General features: G+C 35.6%; 1 protein-coding gene across 1 annotated transcript in view; it reads right to left on the bottom strand.

Annotated features, from left to right (window-relative positions):
• Window positions 1-1697: 1697 nt before the first annotated feature.
• The window catches only part of LOC114295775 (protein STRICTOSIDINE SYNTHASE-LIKE 2-like), a 31921-nt gene continuing 9691 nt past the window's right edge, over window positions 1698-23927 (bottom strand). Inside the window, exon 2 of the mRNA XM_082899665.1 lies at window positions 1698-2287. Coding sequence (XP_082755791.1) covers window positions 2011-2287 — 277 coding nt within the window. The 3' untranslated portion in view covers window positions 1698-2010. The remainder of the gene's footprint in view (window positions 2288-23927) is intronic.

Below are 23927 nucleotides of genomic sequence, written 5' to 3'. Positions count from 1 at the left end.
AACGGGTGCACTTGACAATTTATATATATATATATATATATAATAGACTTAATTCCCTCACTATTTTTCTAATCTCATTCAAAATCTAGCCAAGTTAATCCCAGGGGGATTGCTAAGCCCCTTAGACTATCAATTAGCCCTCCCATTTCACTACCAAACATGCTGTATGTGGGACCCATAGCCATGGAAGTTCAATCCGGCCACTCAAGCCGCGAAACAAATATGGCCTTCTAGATTTGAAATATATTTTTGAAAAAATTACACTAACAGTCCCTATAGTTTGGGGCTATGTCACTTTGATCCCTAACTTTTAAATTGTGACACATTGGACCATAGATTTTGAATCTTGTTCCAAAAAATGACAATTGAAGACAATATTGCTCAATTTCAAGGGCAAAGTCATCAATTTGATAAAATATAAACTAATTTGACAAAAATAAATGTCAAAAAAATATTTTTGAATTTTTAAAAATTATTTATACCCACCAAAGATAAAATTATGTAAAATTGATAAATCTTTTACACATTTATTTATTTTACTAAATTAATTTTTATTATGTGTTTGGATGATGATCATGTAATGGGTGGTTGTTTTTATTTTCATTAAATTAGTTTCCACTTTTTCACAAAGTCAAATATGGTAACAACTTTGATATTATTATTAAACCAATCCATTAAATTAAAAAAACCCAAAACTAAAAACATTTCATATATTAAATATATCTATTACACATTAAAAGTCTAACAACCACCCATTACATGATCATTATCCAAACACATAATAAAAATTAATTTAGTAAAAAAAATAAAATAAATGTGTAAAAGATTTGTCAATTTTACATAATTTTATCCTTGGTAGATAGAAATAATTTTTAAAAATTTAAAAATATTTTTTTGACATTTAATTTTGTCAAATTAATTTATATTTTATCAAATTAATGACTTCGCCCTTAAATTTGAGCAATGTTATCTAAAATTGTTCTTATTTGGAACAAGATTCAAAATTCAAGGTCAAATGTGTTACAATTGAAAAGTCAATGACCAAAATGACACAAATTCTAAATTATAGGGATTGTTAGTGTAATTCGCCCAATATTTTTCTTAAAAGCTAACTGTAAAATTTCACATCCTATACATTGTGCGGGCATAACACTAGTTTAATACGATTATCTCAAGTTCATTGTATACCCCACTTGCATGGATTAATTTTGCGAATTACATTGATAGTCTATACTTTGGTTTTTGTATCATTTTAATCTTTGTAGTTTTAATCAACTCAATATTTTGACTTTCAATTTATAACTTTGTCTCAATTTGATTTAATTGATTACGGCAGTTAGCATTTTTTTTATTATGAAAAATGTACACATAAGTGTTATGTATGATGCTTTTAAGAATAAATTATAAACTCGATCAATTCAATGAATTAAGTTCAACCAACTCAGTGATAATTTTTCTTCAAAAATCTTGATGATATTATTTAATTGGACCAAATTAAACTAAAATCTAAAATTAAAGGTCAAATTTGAATTAATAGAAAATATAACATTCAAAACGAAACAAAGGACGAAATCTAGGCACTACTAGTATAATTTGCCATTTTTACTATATATCATAAATACATTCATGAGTCTTTCCACCAATTTCTCAACTTATACTTAGAGGTGGTATTAGTAGAGTTTTGATTTCTACTTCCTCCTTATACAAATAATTCATCTCTTCATAGAGACACTCTTTCTTGTATCCCTACAAAAGGCATCCTTATAGATCCAATCCACAAACTTCCATTTATCTCTTCAACTTCACTAACAAATTTCCATTCATTTCTTCTTTTATCTTCCAACATTTCCAACACTTCACCATCCTCAATGCCAATCCACACACTCTCCATTTTGGAAAATATGAATATAATTTTGTAATGTCAAAAGGAAATTTAATCAAACTATTTCCTACCCAATGATATGACAGAAGCGATTTCAAAATCTTCCCTCTCTTCGCATGAATTGCAACCTAAAACTTTCCCTTGAGGTTCCTCCTAATGTTGTCTAGAAATCCCGGGAGATGGGCAAAATCTTCAACTATTCCGAGTTTTGATGATTTGAGCCACAATCTCAAGATTTTGCAATTAGTGGTGTCTGCAATGAGAATGAAATCACCATCTTTGCTTAGTGCTATTCTGTTTGGAAATGTGAGGTTTTCAAGAAGAACTGTTGTTTCCATGCTTTTTGGATCATATTTCGTTAGCCTTCTTGTTTTGTCGCCGCTAACTATCACAGAGATGTAGTTTCTGCAAATTGGCATGTACAATTTCTTAATGTTAATGTGAAAATGACAGATAAATTTTTACACTAAACTGAAGAAGAAGAATTTGATAATTAAACATCGCATAGCTTACCACATGCGCGCCAATGGAACATGTTATGGTTCACTAGATTGGGTAATAGAGTTACATTTATACATTTCTATTTTTATTGAAGCTCCTATGAATGCTAATTTTAATTAAATTCTAGAAACACATGAGTGATTGATGTCCATTTTCTTTCCAACTTAAGGAAAAAAATTTCATGATTTTGATTGCATGATTCTAACATGCAGTGAAAAAACATGTGATTTTATCACTGCCCCAACAATGTTGCTCTAGTCTCAATTTTCCTAGAAGGATACAAGGTTTTCCATTTATTTATTTATTTTTGCACGTAGAGTACCAAGCTTTGCTCTAGTCTAGTAATTGAACCGGAGGACTAATTGAAGGGTTGTGGGACCATCTCAAGCCCATTTTTCTTATCTAAACTATTTATATTTAATATTTCTCAAAAAAAAAATATTTATGCAAAAAATAAGTTGATCGTATATTGATAGCAATATGATAGGATTATATTTGTGTTTTTAAAAAAGAAATAGACCATGTATTGTCAAAATCAAATTTTTAATTTATTTTTTGTAAAAGAAATGCAATCTAATCATGTAGCTACTGATATCTAGTCCATTTTTGTGATCTAAACTATTTATATTTAATATTCTTCAAGAAAATTATTCATGTAAAAAATTAAGTGGAATAGATATCAGTAGTTACAAGATTATATTATATTTGTTTTTACAAAAAGTAAATCAAAATTTTGATTTTAACAATACACAGTCTATTTTTTTTATAAAAAAAAAACATATATGTAATCCAATCATATGGCTATTAATATTCGATCAATTTATTTTTTTATATGAATAATCTACGTACAAGATAAACAATTTGATGATTAAAATGGGCTTGAGTGAGCCCCCTTCAACTGTACACTCTAGTCCCAGAGGGAAGCCTCTTCTTTTTGTTAAAAGCCTACGAGAACTTCAAACTTGCTGGACTTCCCAACCACTACAGGAAATGTGTGATTTAACAGTGCTTTTTTAACGGAGTTTTTTTAAACGCCACATTTTTTAATATTTAATGACGTTTTATAAACGTCGCATTTTAATTTAATAAAATGGTACCGTTTAACATTTAAAAATGCCTTCAAATGTATCCCACTCTCACACGCTCTCTCTCCCTCTTCAAGAGTTCGGATCATCTGCCACACTTATCTGCGGCCCTCCTAGTGGCGCTTAAAAACAACGTCATTTTTAATAAAAAATTTTTCCCTTCTTATTTTGCTTTTCAACCCCTTTTCCTTTTCGTTTTTGAACCCTAGGAATTTAGGTGATCGAGTCGTCTGAATTTGACGAACTCGGTCTGGTAAGATCTTGAGAATTTCTAGGCGTTCGGCTAATTCTTCGACTTGCTCTGTCGTGAGTCTCGCAGCGAAACCGTAAAAAACAGTCTTGTACACATGAATGAAATCTCTTTGTTTTTCTCTCTGGGTGGTTTTGGACTTTTTCGAGTCTGATTGGTATGAACTGAGACTTGCAATGGTGGAACTGCACCAATCTCCACATTGAAAAACCCAGATGTTTTCAAGTCGTTTTGGACTCTGACAATAAAGCTTTGGAATTGGATGTCTTGGACATTGGTGGAGATGGCACAAAAACAGAGCAAAAGAGCAGTGAAATTTTTTTTGATTTGTATTTATATTTGTATTTTGCTATTTTGATTTGTATTTTACTCTGATTGGAATGATTTTTATTTGTATTTTGCTATTTTTTGGCTAATCCCCTGTTTATTTCAAGATTTTGACAAAAAAAATTCATTATCTTCATCTGGATTTACATGATTACTATTTCAAATATTCCTTTATTATCAAATTATAATTGAAAAAAACACGATTAAGTATAGTATGACTCTGTTTAATTGATTGGCTTTTTTCTCATCATCATCTTCTAAATCTTTGGTTGTTCTTTACGGAGAGTAGGTTTGATTTGGTTATTATTTACAGAGAGTGGGTGCGAATCTGGGTTTATTTTCTAATAGGTGTGATTTGGAAGTTTTTAGAGAGAGAAAATTGGAAGAAGAAGGAGATGGTGGGTTTGGTAGTTTTTATAGAGAGTGGGTGTGAATTTGGGAGATTTTAGAGAGAAAAAAGAAGAAGAAGAAGAAGGAGATGGTGGGTTTGGTAGTTTTCATAGATAGAAAGGAAGAAGAAGGAAAGGAGATGGAGAAGAGGATTGGTTTGGTTCAAAAATGAAAAGGGCCCGAAAAAAAAAAAAAAAAAACCAAAATGATGTTGTTTTGGAGGGCCGCTGGAAAAATGGCCGCAGGAAATAGCGGCAGATGATTTAGACTCCCCTCTTCAACCCTCATTTTTGAGAAACCCTTCTTCTCACCCTCACTCACTCAAATCTAAGAAACACAAGTGTATGAATCTCGCTCTCTCGCTCTCTCTCTCTCTCGCTCTAAACCCTTAAAGTGATTTCGATTTCGATTTCGAAGTTCGGTGATCCAATCTCAGAGTGATTTCGATTTCATAGAGCAAAATAGATTTCATAGAGCAGAATCGATTTCAATATTGATTTGGAAGATACGATTCAACCTTTTTCAGCTCGGTGATTTCGATTTCGAAGTTCTCTCTCTCTCTCTCTCTCTCTCTCTCTCTCTCTCTCTCTCTCAATTTCGAAGCACCACCACCACCACCACCACCACCATCTACATCGTCTACTAAAGTGAGCATTACTGTCTACAATCTCGATTTTGATGTCGAAGTTCTCTCTTTTTCTCTCAAGATCTTCATTCCGTTGATTCTTCTCCTAGGGTTTACAATCTTGAATCTCCTCCTAGGGTTTGGATTATGGTCGTGATGGAGAAATATTTTCAATTATTATCTGCTGCAATAGATTCCTTTCCAAACAATACTTGTGATGATGATGGAAATCTTTTGCCTGAAGGATGCTGAATGATCTGAATTAGCTTTTTATTACATTGGATGTGAGGTCAGATTCTGTGTCATATCATCATTTCTATCACAACTTTACTTTTTGTTGTGCTTAAATATCTCTATTGTTTAAATGTTTTTTTTATTACATTTCAATCCCTTTGTTTGCGATTTGATATGTTAGCAGTGGCTTAATGCATATCAGAGGCACAAGTTAATAAAGTTTAAGGCTTATTTGCATCTGTTATTTGTCGAACAAATGGAACCTCCTCTTATCTGGAGACATGGAATTTTCAAACTTTGTTGTGCTGATAATCTTCAAACTTTTTAAACAATAAATAATTTTCGAATCTCTTATCTTTTGTATTGATAATTTTCAAACTTCGAGATATTACAGTTGCCTGTCTCTGCTCTTCTTTCCTTTTCTTTCCAAATTCTCTTGTCCCGTTGTTTCTTATTCTTATTCTTTACTGCTATCTTGTTATAGCACTGGCACATGTAATGTGTGTCAAAATTGCTTTTTCATTTTTTCAAATATGCTGAAAATTTTATGTTCTCTTCTCTTCCTTGTTTTTAAGCCTCAGTGGGCGAGAACTTGAGGAGAACAATGACGATATCTCAGCAATCAATGAACTCTTGAAGAGGTTGCAGTTAAGAAGAGCAAGGGCGGAACTTTGATTTTGTATTGCATGATGACTGTTTGTTCTTTCCTTTTACAAAAATAATAATTATTTTTTATTTTGATGCATTTGTGATTTGTGATTTGTGATTTGTGAGTTGCTTGTCCAATATTTTTTATATCATGGAGATATATTGTTTTGTCAAATCTTGATACTGGACAGGAGGAAACATGGGTTGAACTATCTAGATAAAGCTCCCCTATTGTATTTTGTGACAAAATAGGTAAATATTTTTTGTTCTGTTTTCAATTTTTGTTGGCGGCAATCTTTTATTTTTTTTATATACTAATTATACAATAAAATAAAATGCCATATGATGGGGAGAACTGAGATCCCTCTGTATCATCTAAACTTTTAATCATTATAATAGCTCAATTTCTGACCATAACTTTTAAGTCATGTCCTCAATTTCTATTGGTGATGCCATAAGCCCCTCTTAGATTGTTCATAAGATAATTTAATTTGGATTAGACTGTTATCAGATTATTGGTTAAAGATCTCGATAACATAAGCTGTGGCAGCAACCAAGTCATACCCAGGACTATTGGCGGCAATACCACTTGTGGACTTGGGAGGGTGATTTTGCAACTCAGGTTAGATGAGCAAATGAGCTGGACAGCGACCATGAATCCAGGCTTTTGAGGCCTCTTTAATGCAAGGTGATTGCATTTTTTTCCTTCTGCTAAAGTACTCCCCGGCCCCCACACTTGTTTTATATTTCTCATTGTGTTGTTTTTACTTGTATCTTTCACCCAATATTTCACAAACCACAATGCATGTTTACTCCCTATGCATTTCCATCTTGGTTCAGATCTAACACCAGTGACCTAAACAACACTGCCGAATCCACCATGATCAGACATACTCTGTCCTTTGTAGTTGCTAAAATCTTATCCATGATTCAGATTTACGTGAGATTGATTCGAATGAGACAATGGACTTGATCTCCAATCAAAAGATTTAGATCTACAAGACCTGAAGTTGATCTTCAAAGGCATCTCTGAAATCTGAAGCGGTTGACTTTGTTGATTGCTCATGTTCACTAATGAGAAACTGAGGTGATGATTTATATATATATGCATACTCACATTCACCAATGAGAAACTGAGATGATGATTTATATATATGCATGTATCAATGTTTATAATTGTTTGTGTGCGAATATATATCAATTTATGTTACTAAAAATTGTAGATTTTATTATTTCAAATGATTTGACTTAGGCACAGTGAATTCATTTCCTCCTTGTGGATTGTTATTAATTTTTTTAAGTCCTTGATGATTTGGAACCAATGACTACTATAGTGTGCTGGCATTGGAACAAATTAAGTCACATCTTCACTTCATACTTGTTTGTTCCAATGCGCATGTGTTCTGCTATTATTATGGTTGCTATTATGTGTTCTGATATCTCAATAGGACTTCTACAAGACGACTCAATTGGTGTCATAGATGTCAGTGCATTTCCTCCAAGAATTCTACTTATGAAGAGGAAGAGGACATTTCTAGAGCAATCTTAATATGGAGAGCAATCAAATTACCAATTTACTCTATTGGCTTGGTTCCTCTCAATGTGAGTTGCTTTTTAACTCTTTGATATCTTTTGAGAATTCTTCAAAGTCATCAATTAAAATTTTGATTAACTAGTTTTGTTTTTCTTTTTTAAATTCAGTATTTTCTTTTATAGGGTTATTTTTTGCCAAATAGCTCAATCGATTTGAAATTTCTAGAATTTGACTTCTACAAAAACAAGTTGGAAGTGCAGCTGCTTATTTGCAGACCGGTCTGTACTCTGCTAGATGTTATTTTGTGTTATTGGCTTCCTCGGTTCTTATAATCACTTGTCTAAATTTAAGGTGCGATACTAAGACGCCTTGATGGTTTATGGAATTCAATTTAATATGACTCAAAAATGTGCAAGACAACTATAAACATCTTCATAGTAGAACTATCTTTCACTCATTTGTTTTCTGTGTAAAATGGGCAGCAACGACGTTCATAGTAGCTAATATTGATTTGTTGATAATCTTGGATTTCACTTCACATGCCTTATATGAGTATTGGTTTTAGCTGATTAATACAGTGAACTTCTCATAACCGGCACAATCATTTCCGCATCGCTCCTAGTTGGCTTCACAACAACTCTAATCCACTTTTGTAGTCACTTCCATCAGGTAAAATTTTCTTCTCTTGTTTTCTCTCCCCTTGATATTTCCACATCTCCCTATTCAGGGTATCCCTGTATTAGGTAACATGAATGGTGTGCAACCTAGGTAAACGGAGATAGAGCTGTCGGAAAAATGTCCCCTCTGGTAAGTACCCTAACATTAGAACTCCAAAATTCAAGAAAATTGAACCAATTCACGTGTATTTGTTTATTTCTTTTGGGTTTATTTTGGGTTTCATATCTTTGTTCAGATTAGGCATGGCACGAAAACAGGGTCAAAGGTGGTGAAAGTGGCTATATTTACACTTTATTAACTTTTGCTTGTTCATGGTCTTTGTAGAGCCCTCCCTCTTACATGCATTATAAGTTCATTGATTTTAGAGCGTTCTTTAATGCGAAGAATGCTTAATTTAGGTGTCACATGATCTTTAGTGCCATTTGGAGTGCATCATACTTACCCATCCCACGATTCTAAATCTAATCATAGCTTTGTTTCAGTTTCTTTGAGCCCTAACCTTGCCCATTGGAAAACTAGTCGTCAACTACGTTGAGTAGAACCACAAGGTGAGTAGTAGCATTTTAAGCTTCAATTTTTACTGTAGAATTACAGATTGGATGGTTATGAGCCCTAGAACTCTTTTTATAGCTGAATCGGAATAGGTCTCTATTGTGGTATTAAGACTTCATTCTTATAGGACAAAATGAAGATCTTTATGGCGAAGAATTACTGTGTAACATTGCATGCTTTATTTGGTGCTGCTTTGGCAGCTGGACTGGTAGCAGCCAGAACCATTGCTGAAAAATATGTTGACAAGACGGTTTTTCTCTAATTTTCCACTCCATAGATTTCAAAATTTTCCTGGTGAGCATACTTTTTTGAATTCTTGCTATTATGAGTATTTTGTGAAAGCAATTTTGGCTATACATCAAACACACATGTTCAAGGTAAATTGTGTTGCCAAGTGATAGTCAATAAAAAAACCCTCGTTTTTACCAATTACTCTAGTGACTAATCTCCAAAAAATTAGGTTTACTCTGGCAAAGAAGCAGGAGCATATTAGGTAATTAAAAATCTATTGTACCTTTTACATGGTTAACAGAAATCATCTACTCTTAAGAACAATAAATATATAGATATCATGATAAATTATTCTTTTTTGGAGTGTTTCTTTTGTGTTTTGATGCAGTCACAATGGAATCCTAAATCCATTTCTAAAAGTTTCTTGTATTCTCATTTTATAATTTTAGAATAGTTATAGTTAGACTTTGTCCATAATTAGACTGTTTTATAAGAAAAGGGAATGATTCTTTTATGTGTTTACAAAGGATATGGCTTTTGTTTCTTTTTTGGAGTGACTCTTCTGTGTGTTTTTTGTGTAATCCTACAAGTCTCATGGCATCATTGTATCTTTTCTTTGTGTAGAAGTTCGTTGTATTCTTATTTATATTTTTGGTAACTGATAGTTATGGTCAGACTTTGTCCATAATTAGACTGTTATTATGTTTGTACAAATATATTCTTCATGCACTGATCGGATGCCGACAAAATGATTAGCTAATTAACTATCTGACTACATTTACTTATACCCTAATCTGCTTTTAGGTCCGAATGTTGAACTTATTCTTCCGTGTTTTTGGGATGTTAAATTGTGCATTTTGTCTATATATGTCTTAAGTTTTCCTTATTTGGCATATGCTCGCCGGCATTTAGGTTTATCCATATGCAAAACCTTTAGGATCAGTATCAATTACTCAATTGCTGTGGTAATTAATTCTTGAAGCATTAGAAAGAATGCGGGAATCCTGAGGGTTTATTTTCCTTCCCTGTATTTTACTATTTCTTTGCCATAGTATTCCTGGAATTAGCACATAGATTCCTCTTAGAAAAAATTCTGATTTCTAGGTTATTTTCAAACCTATTACTGCTGTGGTGAAGCTGAGGCATTGACTGATGATATTGAAGAAGAGAGTCAGATTTTTAGGGAGGTCATGAGGATCAAAAAGATTATTGATAATTGTCGAGATGAGGTTTATCTTCATAACTTTTACTGAATCTCTCTCTTTTATGTGAATTTAATTTTCGTTTCTGTATTTTGTTACTTTTGATTTTTTTTTTTTTTTTTTTGGGTAAGAACTTTGTGTAAGAATACATGTTCTCCTAGGATTAGGAATAAGTGTCCTATATCTATTAGACTTCTGTATATCTCAGTGAATGTATTCATGTAGGATTAGGAATTAGTGGTACTCTATATAAACGATGTATGTATTCATTGTTCAATCAATTCAATCTAATATACAGTTGTGTTTAGAAAACTTACATGGTATCAGAGCTTTGCGATTCTTGATTTCGTGGTGGCTAGGGTTACGCACGAACTGGTTCAACTTGCTCGTGATTCATCTGTTTGATCGAGTTCTCTCTTTCTCGATTGTCTGGTACATGATCAAACTCCTTTGGTTCGACCTTTGTTCGTGACTTGGGTGACCCATTTTTTTCATCTGCGAGTGCTTCTTCTGGATGCTTCGTCTCGTGAGTGAGTCATCTCAGTTGACCCATCAAGCTGCTAGTCTCAGTCTCAGTCGTCTTCGCGGCTTATCGTGTCTCCGTCTTGGTCGACTCTTGTGGTCGTCTCTCTGTGGTCGCCTCTCTGTGCTTCGTGACTCCTAGGGTCATCTCTCTGTGGTCGCCTCTCTAGTTAATCTAGTTTGTCTGCCTCTATGCTTTGCGATCTCTATCTGAGATCTTCGCAAGCTCCGTCTAAAGATCAATCTCAGCTTCAGTCTCTCTCTCTCTCTCTCTGCTTCGCAATCTTTGTGCTTCAACTTGGGCATTTCTATTTAAAACCCTATTTTCAAGAATATTGTACTCAAGCCCCATACTTGTCTGTTTATTACGAACTTTGTTTTTTTTTTTACAATGTCGGATACTAAAATCCAAGCCATCAAATGTAAACTCACTGGTGGCAATTATGCCTATTGGGCCAGTGTCATGAAGAATTTTCTTCTTGGTCAAAAAAAATGGGACTATGTTTCTAGTTCTGCTCCTCGACCATCGGACCCGAAGGTAGAAGGGTATCTCTCTTCCTGTGACACTTGGGATTGTGATAATGCCCAAGTTCTAACCTGGTTTCATAATTCTGTGGATGACTGTATTGGAATGGTGTTTTCCAAGTACAGTACTGCCAAGGAAGTGTGGGATTATTTACTCAGTGTTTATCAGCAGTCCAACTTTGCCAAGCGGTATGAGTTGGAAACAACTATTCAGAGTGCTCGTCAGCGGGATCAAACTATTCAGGACTTTTATATCGAGATGACAGGTCTCTGGGATCAGTTGGCTCTTATGGAACCACCTAGTCTCAAGATACTAGACACTTATATTGAGTTTCGGGAACAAGGTTGTTTCCAATTCTTAACAGCTCTCTCCCCTCAGTATGAGGCTATTCGAGGTGGCATCCTTCACCGATCTCCTCTTCCCTCTGTGGATGCTATTGTTCGTGAACTCCTCTCCGAGGAAACCTGTCTTAAGACGGTCAATCAGACTTTGCCTCCTTCTGTGTTCTTGGCTCCTGCCAAGTCGCCCTTGTTATCGACCCCTCCTCCTCATCGGCTTCAGGCCACTGCGAAACCCAAGAGAGGACCATTAGGGCTAGATGAGTGTGCTTTCTGCCATCAGAGGGGTCATTGGAAGAACAACTGTCCCAAGAAGGGACGTCAGCCTGCTCTGTCTTTTCAGACACAGTTCCGCGGTCCTACATCGGTTACTTTCCGACCTCCTACTGCTTATACTACTTCTACTCCGGCTCCCGATCCTAACTTGGCTTCCTTGAGTGCTCAGGTTGCACAACTTCAGCATATACTGTCCACTACTCAGCCATCGCCATCTGCCTCCGCTCTTACCTCCCTTCATTCAGGTTTGCTTGGGTCCTCTTCAGGTATCCCTTTTTCTGTCTGGCTTTTTGATTCGGGTGCCTCTCATCATATGACTCCTCACATTTTCTTACTTCAAAACTGTATTCCTCCACCCGTTCCTATTACTATTAATACTGCTAATGGGTCTGGTATGTCTGTTTTGTCTATTAGGTCTGTCTTACCATCCGCCATGTCTGCTGTTACTATTTTTTCTGTTCTTTATGTCCCTCAGTTATCTGTCAGTTTATTATCTATCAGTCAACTTGATGTGTCTGGTTTTGATGTTATCTTTTCCTCTTCTGTTTGTTGTGTACAGGATCGGGTGTCCAAGAAGCAGATTGGGACCGGCCGTAGAGTTGGAGATCTCTATGTGGTTGACAGCTTGCATCTCCCCTTATCTACCTCTCCAGCTGCGCTTTCCTCGTTTCAATTAGATTCTCAGTCGAGTCAGTTTTACTTATGGCATTCTCGTCTCGGTCATTTGTCTATTGACCGCTTACGGTCTTTAGCTAAATTAGGATTGTTGGGTAAAGTTTCTCCTAGTCAAATTGATGAATGTCGGGGGTGTAAACTTGCCAAAATGTCATCTTTACTTTTTAATAAAAGTACATCTATTTCTGTTTCTCCTTTCTCTCTTGTGCATACTGATGTCTGGGGACCCTCTCCTGTTCTTACTAAAGGGGGTTCAGTATACTATGTGTCTTTTGTTAATGATTGCACCCGTTACACGTGGGTTTATCTTATGACTCATAAGTCTGACTTCTACCAGATATATCGTACTTTCCAATCTATGGTTACTACACAGTTTGAATGTACTATTAAATTAGTGCGGTCTGACTTGGGTGGGGAACACTTTAAAACTGAATTCTGTGACTATTTGGCCAACTTGGGTACCATTCACCAAACTTCTTGTACTGATACACCTGCCCAAAATGGCCGAGCTGAGCGTAAACACCGTCATCTTCTTGAGACAGCTAGGTCTCTTCTTCTATCTACCTCCGTTCCAGCTCCGTTTTGTGGTGAGGCAGTTTTTACTGCTACTTTTCTTCCCAACCGTATGCCTACTCCCCTTCTTTCTGGTCGGTCTCCTTATGAGGCTCTATTTTCTTAACTTCCTAATTACTCCCTCCTTCGTGTGTTTGGGTCTGCATGTTTTGTCCTTTTACCCCGTAAAGATAGGACTAAACTTAGTGCCCGGTCTGTCCTATGTGTTTTTTTGGGATGGAGTCTCACTCAGAAAGGTTATCGCTGTTATGACCCCATTTCTTGTCACCTTTATGTCTCCCGCCATGTTGCCTTTCTCAAATGTCAATCTTACTTTCAGCTTCCTCCTCTCACCGCCCCAGTTTCCAAAGAGGATTTGGTTCATATTGATCCATTTCCTTCTGAGGTCCCATCTGATGAGTATATCTCCACAGTTCCTCCTAAGCTTATTCCATCTTCTCCTCCTGCTTCACCTCTGACTACTTCTCCTCCTTCGTCTTCTCCTCTTTCTTCTCCTCCATTGTTAGTTTATTCTCATCGCAAGGCTCCTCCTTTACTAGATGTATCTACGCCTGCTGCTGATCTTCCTGCTTCTGACGACTCTGATCCTACTACACACCGATATCCTCCTCGAGCGCGTCATCCTCCAAAAAGGTTGGGTTGGTTTAATACTTGTTTTTCTGCTTCCTATCGTACCTTTTTGTCTACTATTCACTCTTTTGCAGAACCTCAGTCTTACAAGGAGGCCTGTCAGGATCCTCATTGAGTTCAAGCTATGGAGGATGAGTTGTTTGCTATACAAAAAACTAGTACTTGGGAGTTGGTTCCTTTACCTGCTGGTAAGAATCTGGTTGGTTGCAAATGGGTCTACAAAGTCAAGACTCATTCTGATAGTTCTCTTGAGCGCTACAAAGCTTGTCTGGTAGCCAAAGGTTTCTCCCAGGAGTATGGTATTAATTATGAGGAGACATTTGCTCCTGTTGCCAAGATGACTACTGTCCGTACTTTGATTTCTATTGCTGTTGTTCGTTCTTGGCCTCTTTATTAGATGGATGTTAAGAATGCTTTTCTTAATGGCCATCTCACTGAGGAGGTTTACATGCGCCCTCCCCCTGGTCTTCACCATTCCTCTAGCCAAGTCTGTCGTCTTCGGCGTGCTCTATATGGTCTGAAGCAGTCTTGGTATGATCGCTTTCAAACTGTTGTTACCGAGCTTGGGTTTCGTTCTTCTGCTTCTAACTCTGCTTTATTTCTAAGACATACCTCGGCTGGCTTTGTTACTCTCTTACTATATGTAGATGATATGATCATCACTGGCTCTGACTTTTCTGCTATCTCTGAGGTCAAGTAGCATCTCTTCCGCACCTTCGAAATGAAGGATCTGGGACCATTGTGGTATTTTCTTGGCATTGAGGTGGCTTCTTCTCCCAAGGGTTACTTTTTATCCCAAACTAAGTATGCTAACAAGGTTATCCATCTGATACCCCCATTGAGCTTAATGTAAAGCTCAACACTACTGATGGGGTTCCTCTAGATGATCCTACGTTATATCGCGAGCTTGTGGGTTGCTTAGTCTATCTGACAGTTACTCGCCCTGATCTTGCCTATGTTGTCCATGTGATTAGTCAGTTTGTTTCTGCCCCTCGCTGTACACATTGGGCTGTTTTGCTTCGGATTCTTCGTTATCTTCGCAGTACTATCTTTCAGGGCTTGCTGTTCTCTTCTACCTCTTCCTTAGACTTGGTGGCTTATACTGATACTGATTGGGCTGGTGATGTTAATGATCGTAAATCTACTTCTGGTTTCTGTATGTTTCTTGGCGATTCCCTAATTTCTTGGAAAAGCAAGAAACAAACTATTGTTGCCTGTTCTATTGCCGAAGCTAAGTATCGTGCTATGGCTCATGCTACTGCTAAAATTGTCTGGCTTTGTAATCTCTTATCTGAGTTGGGCGTCCCTCAATCGTCCCCAACCTCTCTCCATTATGACAACTGAAATGCTATTCAAATTGCTCATAACACTGTCTTCCATGAACGGACAAAGCATTTTGAGCTTGATTGTCACTTCGTCCGTCAGCATCTGCAATCTGGCCTTATCTCGCTTCCTTTCGTCTCTTCGGCTCTGCAACTTGCTGACTTCACTACGACTCACACCACTGCTTGGTTTCAATTTTTTCTTGACAAACTCTCAGTGTTTTCTGCTAAAACACCTTGAGTTTGAGCGGGGGTGTGAGAATATGTGTTCTCCTAGGATTAGGAATAAGTGTCCTATATCTATTAGACTTCTATATATCTCAGTGAATGTATTCATGTAGGATTAGGAATTAGTGGTACTCTATATAAACGATGTATGTATTCTTTGTTCAATCAATTCAATCTAATATACAGTTGTGTTTAGAAAACTTACACTTTGACTGATAATGGGAGATTAAGCTGAAATTAAGCAGCAATTCCCTATTACATTCTGATCCCAGAGTGTGCTACTCATCAATGAACAGAATAATGGCCCATTTGCTTTGCTTAACTTCATCAACCAGTAAAATGATTAATGGCATAGGTGTAATAAGAAAACAAAAGCATTGCAATTGCATATTTGATTCTTTTTTTCCCCAATTAACATAGTAATACTGGTGAAATACAGGATTTGGATGTTGTTGAGTCATTAATTCAAGGTGTTGGAGGCATTAATTTAGGGTCTTGTTCTGTTCCAAGGTGGCATGCTGATGGTATTGTGCATCTTCTCCTTCAATTTCCTGTTGCAATTGCAACAACAGTATTTAATCATGTCTTCAATTGTAGGTGAGCCATGATGGACATCTGATATCTGGAAGTGTGGAACAACTGTGGGTGGTATCTGAAGGGAAAGTGACACCTTTCGCTGGGACATTCCAAGATTACAAGATACTTCAGTCCTAGGATGACTTGCAGTGTTTTTTTTTGCTCGGAAGGTAAGGATTATCCTAGAAAGTTTTGTGAGACTTAAAATGTTGTGAGTAGCCCTTGCAGAAAACAAAGAGGTAGTGGAGTTAGTCCCACCATTTCTGAGTCATGTTAATTGTTCTCACAAGTTATTGTGGACGTCCTAGGTACCTGATTCAGATGTTTTCTCTTAAGCTTTGAGATGGGTTTTTACAGCCTTGACAATTCCCAGAATACATACTTGGGAATATGGAAATGGAACCATAGTCCTTTTTTGCATTTATATTCTTGGAATTATAGTGCTTCTTGTTATATGATAAAATCTTCTTGTTAGTACTTCTTCAAGTTTTAAGTACTATTTACAAGTATTGGATACAAATTCTTCAATTTATGTTTATTTTGTGGTTAATGTTCAAACATCATTTATGGATGTTATTTTGTGGTTAATGGTGATTGGATATTAAATTGAATGGGAAAGTGAATTAATGTTATATTTGTTATTTGAATGAGAGTTATTATTTTATATTAGTGCTATTTAGTTTTATTACAGGTATTTTTTTAGTTCATCACATAAAATTAGCACAATTTGATAAATAAAAAAAGATATCATGGCGTTTCTAAAAACGCCACCTAAACATTAAATCTAACGGTCAAATTAAAAAAAAAAAAAAGAAGAGAAGATATGACGGCGTTTCAAAAACGTCGCTAAATATCATAGTGGCGTCACGGTTAGGGTAGGACATTACGCCGTCTATACTAATATGACGATGTTTTTCGAACGCTATAAAGCTATAGCGACGGTTGTGTTGTCGGCGGTTGGTACTAAACGTCATAAAAAGAATTAGCGACGTTTTTAGTACCTATAGTGGCATTTTTTAAACGCCGCTAAAAGTAATTTTCCATACTAGCAGTGTTCGAAAAGAACTTTTTCAAAAGCCTAAGGGGTGAGCAGCGGATATACCGATCTGTCAAAACCGACCGAACCGAACTGATCCGCCGCATTTTGAACGGATGCGTGATGACGAGCGGACGGTTGCGGATTGATTTTCTCTAATCCGCCAATCTGGCGAACAGATGACAGATTTGAGATTCCTTTGGCCGGAATCGAACTGCCTAGCAATTTATAAGACTTTGTGTTTTCAGTTTGTTTAAATATTCTGTTTGCGTTTTCAATTAAAAAAGAGTTTAAATATTCTGTTGAAAAAAAGTTTTCAACTTGAATATCTTTTTTGAATTGAAAAAAATAAACTTATTATTTATCTATATTTTTTGGTTTTTAAATCTATCTCTAAAAATAATAAATAGAAAATATGATATATGCTGGTTGGTTTTTGTTTTCAAAAACAAATATAGATGTAACAATACAGAGACATACAATCTCTACTACTGCTCTATTCATGGTTTTGGTGATTTGAATTGTTTTTATATTTTAAGAACCACATAGTGTAATACTTTATGTGAATGAGGCATGCTGTGATTGTAGTATGTGGATGAGGCATGCAGTGATTGTGATATTCTAAAGTTTTAAACTTTCTTGCTTTGGATGAGACATGCAGTGATTGTAATATTTTTTTAAGTCATTAACTGTAATACTTTCTTCTTCTTTTTTTGAGGAAGTGCACAAGTTAAATTATGTTAAAAATTTATAAAATTTTAAACCGTCAAACCGATTTTGCGAATCTAGTGGACGGATGGCGGATTGGAGGTTCCGTGGCCGCAACCGACCCGCGCCCACCCCTACGCCTAACACACTTTTCTTTTATTTTTGGCTACAGCCTAACACTTGGAATGTACTAAATTATGCAACATCAAGTAAAAAGTGGGTACCAAAAGCCTGCCTCAGACAGGCGTAAGGTCGGCCCATCCTATATTATACATACTATACCTCACTTGTTTGGATAGGAGTGTAACTTGGGTAGGTTGAACCAAGCAATTTGAGTTTAGTTTGAATTTTTTTAAAATTTAGATAAAATATTTTTAAATTTAGCATGAATTTAAATAAAAATTTTGAAACTCGAATTAAATTTTGGAGGTTTGGATAAAGACACCAAACACCTCGAGCATTTCAAACTCTGAATTATAATATATATATATATATATATATATATTAGGGTTGGGTTGGGTATAGGATTATCCGAACTGCACAACCCGTTCAACCTGAACTGATCCGCATATAAATAGGCGGTTTCGCAAACACAATGCGGGTGAATACAGTTTGGAATATGACATAATTGCGGGTTGTGGGCGAGTTGCAGGTTTAACCCGCACCCGCAAGAACCTGCCCGCACTTAGATTATTATTATTAATTTTTTTATTATATTAAAAAACTTGGACCGTTGATTTCATTCATCATATCCTATATATTTTTGGCCAACACACCAAACCCTAATTTCATTCAGCCTCTCTTCTCATCTCACTCTCTCTCGTTCTTTCATTTCTCTCTCTCTCTCTCTCCCTCTCTCTCTCTCTCTGTGGCGACCACAGCGACTAATCGACCTTCGACGATCGGTGACCTTCGATGATCGGTGACCTTTGATTCGACGTTCGGTGAACTTCATTGGCAAGATCGACCTTCGACCATTTCTCTCTCTCTGTTCTCTCTCTCTCTCAGTGACCTTCAACGATCGACATTAGCAACCATGTAAGTTTGAATCGATCTTTAGCTCCTTTTTTGGGTTGAGACATGCTCTTGGGTATTCTTGTATTTGAAATTTTGTCCTAATTAAATTCAGAACTCATCAGTGTATTTTTGGCCTCATCAAGTTCACTATGAGTTTACTATTACGAGTTGTCATAACCTTTGAAACTGTTGCATCAACTGTAGAATATGATGCATCATTAGTAGCATGATTCTGATACAATATTGTTTCGTGATACAAAAAGAAATGTTGTAGAGAACATTATTTTTGAATGTTTTTGTTTTTGTTTGCTTTGTGAACATTGTAGGAAATTGAATCTACTTCTTCACATAGGGGAAATTGAATCAGTTAATTACTTTTGAAATTGAAATCAATCTTATATTATATTGAATCTGGAAATTGAAAAAAGTCCAATCCACAAAACGTCCGCAACTGCCCACACATCCGCGAATCCTATCTGCACAAACCGTAACCCGCACTGCGGGCGATTACGAGTTGAATTTTTCCCAAACCGCATACATGCGAGGTGGGTCTAAACCGATCCGCAAGCCATCCAAAACTGAACCACAAACACTCGTAATATATATATTAAAGGGAGCCGCTATTCTCATTCCACTTTTTTCTAAATATACTCCATTCTTTGTCCTTATTATACATAATTACATTAATACTCTTAAAAATTTTGATTTTTCCAGGGAGTGTATTTTGTATAAAAGAATATTAATGTAACTATATATAATAAATGAAAAAGAAGGAAGTGTAGTTAAAGTGAAGTTGGAATAGACTCCCTTATTAAATATACATATACATTATTATTGATCTGATAATGTGTGAGTAATTTAGATTGTTAGATCATATTGAATATATATTATATATACAAGTTTCGTAACATAAAATCATATATTTTATTTTCTCATTATGAAATTATAAAAACCACTATAACAATATAATGGTTATTCAATTCTTATCTCTCTAACATTATATAAATTATTTGTTTTAATATTATTAAAAAAATATAAATAGTATTTAATTTTAACAAATTAATTAACTTAGCTACACTAAAAAAAAGAAAAAAAATCAAATTTATATGCAATTCAGACAATTTAGGCAACTTGTACGATTTAGGCCTAACTCGTGTTGAGTTTGAGCAAACGACCTTGGGTTACAATTCGAGCTTGGGCGAGCCAAGGCAGCTTTCCACACAACTTTGACTGGGTGTGAATAACCTCTCAACCCGCTTGAGTTGCATTCCTAATTTTGAACATGTAGCAATTTGGTAATGGGCTTAGTCCCATTACTCACCACTCTCAACAAAAAAATAAAAACAAAGACAAACAAAAATAAACAATAATGATTCGTCCACACAATTTTTTCCCTCTGCATCCCCCTCCCCTCATTCGGGGATTCAGAGAGAAAACATTATGTGAGTAAATCATTAATTGAAAATAAAATTGATAGGACTCCTCTGGTAATGCCAACTGTTGTCGGTAAAATACACAACTCCAGTTCTTTGATCAATGTCCAAACCATTGGTGAGCCCAAAAGGAATCCCTTACGCCTCTGTTGCAACCTTGGTGGCCAAGCCACCCTTAGGGCCCACGACGGCAAGGCCCATATATGCATCGGCGATGTAGAGTTGGCCGGACCTTTGGTCGGACTGGATGCCCAATGGGCGCCAACAAATGTGCTCCATTTGTTCATGGTCATGTGAACCTTCACAGCCATCTTTGAAACCAAAATAAATGTGAATTGAGATTTTTTAATGTTTAGGTGAAAGAGATATATGGTTAGTTGGGGGCTCAAAAACCCAGTGGCAGTGGGGTAGCTTCTACTACTCACTGACCTCTGATTACAAGAAAGATCGAGATACAAATTAAATTATCAATTTGTTTTACAATTCTCACAAGTGTTTTTACAATACTCAAGTGTGTGGGATGTAAAATTAGATCAATTAACTGCTTAGGCCCATGAAGCCCTTTTGAGGTCAAAACTAAGAAGAAAATAGAGCTAGAACAATTAATTCCAATATTCGAAAGAAAAATGAGGAGTGACTATTAGTTCAATGGTAAAAAACTTGACTTAATAACTCTGAGGTTATAAGTTCAACTTTAGGGCCAATTAATTTGTGTATTATACTAAAAGTTAAGTGTGTACCCAATATTTTTTCTCCCAAACACACAATAATGTGTTCTAGTTAGATGTTATTTTTTTGTTAGAGAGAAAAATGAAAGAAATTGTAAAAGGTTTTATAATTTTCTGTAATAGCATTCCCGTTCATTCATCTTGTTTCTAGATGTACTTTCTGTTTTTCCATTCTTCTAATCAAATTAATGGAAATGATTTGCAACCATAAATTATATAAAAAGAAACTTATCAGATGATATGATAGTGATGTTTCTTGAAATAATAAACCACTTTGATGGATCTTTTGGTTGGAAATGAATCGATACAAATTTCCCATATCATTTTGTATGGATTTCCCCTCCCCTTATTTTTGTTAGCTAGATTTACATTGTTGAACTAATTTCTTAATTAATATAATTTAAAAATAATTAATGATCTAACATGGCATCAAAGTTTTGATTGTGAAAAATTATAGGTTCAAATCATGTCATCCTTATTGTCTCTATCATTGTGCATAATGTTCTATTTATTCTGTTGCATTATTCAATTTTCATTTCAATTAAATGTTTATGTTGTATTTTCAAGTACTGTAGTTATTAAATGTGGCTAAAGCAATCACTTTCATTTAATGATTTTTGGTTTAATTAGTGAACTCCAAGAATCTAATTAAAGTTTCTGTTGTCATTTTAAGTAGTTGAAAAGTTGTTAAATAACATTTCCTTCATTCAATATGTTCTTAGAAAAATACTATTTACACAAAAAATTCACAAAATGTATAGAAACTCTCATGAAAGTAGGTCCAATATACGTCTCACATGTATGAGTTCACTTTCACATGAGAGTTCTGTGCATAGATTTTTTTGTATATGTAGCATTATTGTTTTAAAACTTGTTTGGATAAAATCTAATTGGAAAACATATATCTTTGAAAAGTGGTGCATATGAAAAACATTATAAATATAGAATAATACTATATGTATCAATTAGTGTAATAACTAGTGTATCAATTGATAATGTGGCATAATTGGTACACTAATTAGTACATTAATTGGTGCATGTAGCACCACCAATAAATACATGAATAATGCTATATGCACAAATTAATGTACTAATTAGTATACTAATTGATAGTGTGGCATAATTTAAGATGTTTTTGGTGCTTGTAATTTGTATAATGAATGTGGTCAATAATAATGTCATAACTAGTGTTAGTACACTAGTTAATACACTAATTAGTGTATGTAATACCATCGTAAATACATGCATAAGAGCCATGCAAAAAATACAATATATGACCCCACCTAGAAAATTAGAGCCCTCAGGATTGAAGGCTTCATTACAACCCTTGTGTGACCAAGCAAATTCATTAGCTACCCCTATTTAGAATTGACATATATATTTGGGAAAATATTAAGAAAGAAAAAAAAAACACAATTATGTTGCCTATTTAAGTCTCAAAATTTGAAATGTATAAATCAAGGTTATTTTGTATATAATGCACACTACATCAAGGGTAAATCTATGTTATAATTTAATATTAAACACTTTTTTTGAATATTTTTCAGGGCTATTAAAGTATTTATGGTTAAAAAAAAAACACTCAAATACATAATTTATGTTAAAACATCATATAAGAATAACATAGTGTACACAACATTACTTCTTTGAAGCGATTAATATATAACTCAGGGAAAATGTTTGAGGATCACAATTTTTGTGGCTCAAATGGCTCAAAATTGTCAAAACGACGTCGTTTTGACAATTTTGAGGTTGTTTTGTACTCAAAACGACGCCGTTTTACCAATTTCGAGCCATTTGAGCCACAAAAATTGTGGCCCTCAATCATTGCTGTATAATTCAGTGCTTATTTGATATAAAGAAGTTAGGTAGTGCGCTTGCCCGAATTGGATGGCTCCAGGCGAAGGTGGATGGATGCCGGTGTTCCGTCGAAGATCAGGTAGGCATGGATTGCTAGCAAAGCTTCACACACTATTTGTGGATGAGATCCCGGAGTCGATTAATCCTAAAGGTTTGTTCACTATGTTTTCACACTTCGGTGTTGTTAAAGATGTTTATATCCCAGAGAAAAGGAGAAAAGCTACGAAAACCAGATTCGGTTACATTAGGTATGATTGTCCTGTTGCAGCGGGGTTAGCCATTCAGAAAGCTAGTGGAGTATGGTGCGGTGATAAAACATTGAAGGTGAAACAGGCGGATTTTGGGAAAGACAAGGACCTCACTACTTCAAGAATGGTAGACTCAAAACCAGTCGGGGTAATGAGATCAAAGGTTGCTGGGTTTGGTGAGAGACGCTCTTACGCTGAGGTTTTGAAAGGAGGGAAGACTGGTAGTGGTAATAATATCAGAATTATGGCGGATGAATATGCCATTGGTTGGCTGCTATTGAGTGCAGTGATTAAACTTAAACCTTACCGCAGTTTCAATGATTTCAAAATAGAATGCTGTAACAGAGGGCTGCAGGATATTCAACTCAGAGAAGGCAGAGGAAGAAATGCGCTTATAATCTTCCAATCTAAGGAAGATATGAAGCAACTGATGAGCAGTTTTGGGGATTGGATTATGGAGTGGTGCGAGTCAATCACTAAATAGCATAAAGGTATGAGGTTGGATAATGATAGATTTGTATGGTTAGGCTGTTTTGGTATGCCTCCAAATCTCTGGAACGTCAATAATTTCCGAAAAATTGGTGGAGTTTGTGGTGAAGTTATTGAGTTTGATCATAATGTTTTAAGTAAGGAGTCTCTGAAGTGTGGGAAAGTTAGAATCTATACATCTCATCTGGAACGTATTGATAAAATGGTCATTCTCGAAAGAGATGGTAGTAGTTATCCTATTCGTATAGTCGAGGATGGGGATTTGCCAGTAAACTCCATGGGAGGTAGATACCATTGCTCTGTAACTTACCATGAAAGGAGGATTGAAGATGATGACATGGGAAACATAGTGGCTGATGTGGCGAAAAATCATGCCATGGCAAGTAGAAAGTAGATTAATGATGTGATGGTGGGGGAAGGGCATGATCACACGTGTTATTCAGCCTCCGTATCTATGGTTAATGAGACAGGTGTGGCGTTGGAAATCTGCAAGCATGTTGAGGCAATCACAGTACATAATGCCGGCTTGCAGACACCCTTTAGTATGGGAGGTGGAGGAGATTGGAAGACCAGCTGTTGCGGTTGTGGAGACTTCAAATGGGC

The sequence above is a fragment of the Camellia sinensis genome, chromosome 12 (assembly GCF_055761805.1).
Source record: "Camellia sinensis isolate YWXY chromosome 12, ASM5576180v1, whole genome shotgun sequence".
NCBI lineage: Eukaryota > Viridiplantae > Streptophyta > Magnoliopsida > Ericales > Theaceae > Camellia > Camellia sinensis.
The sequence above is the reverse complement of the archived record's forward strand: the minus strand, read 5'-3'. Positions and strand labels throughout refer to the sequence as shown.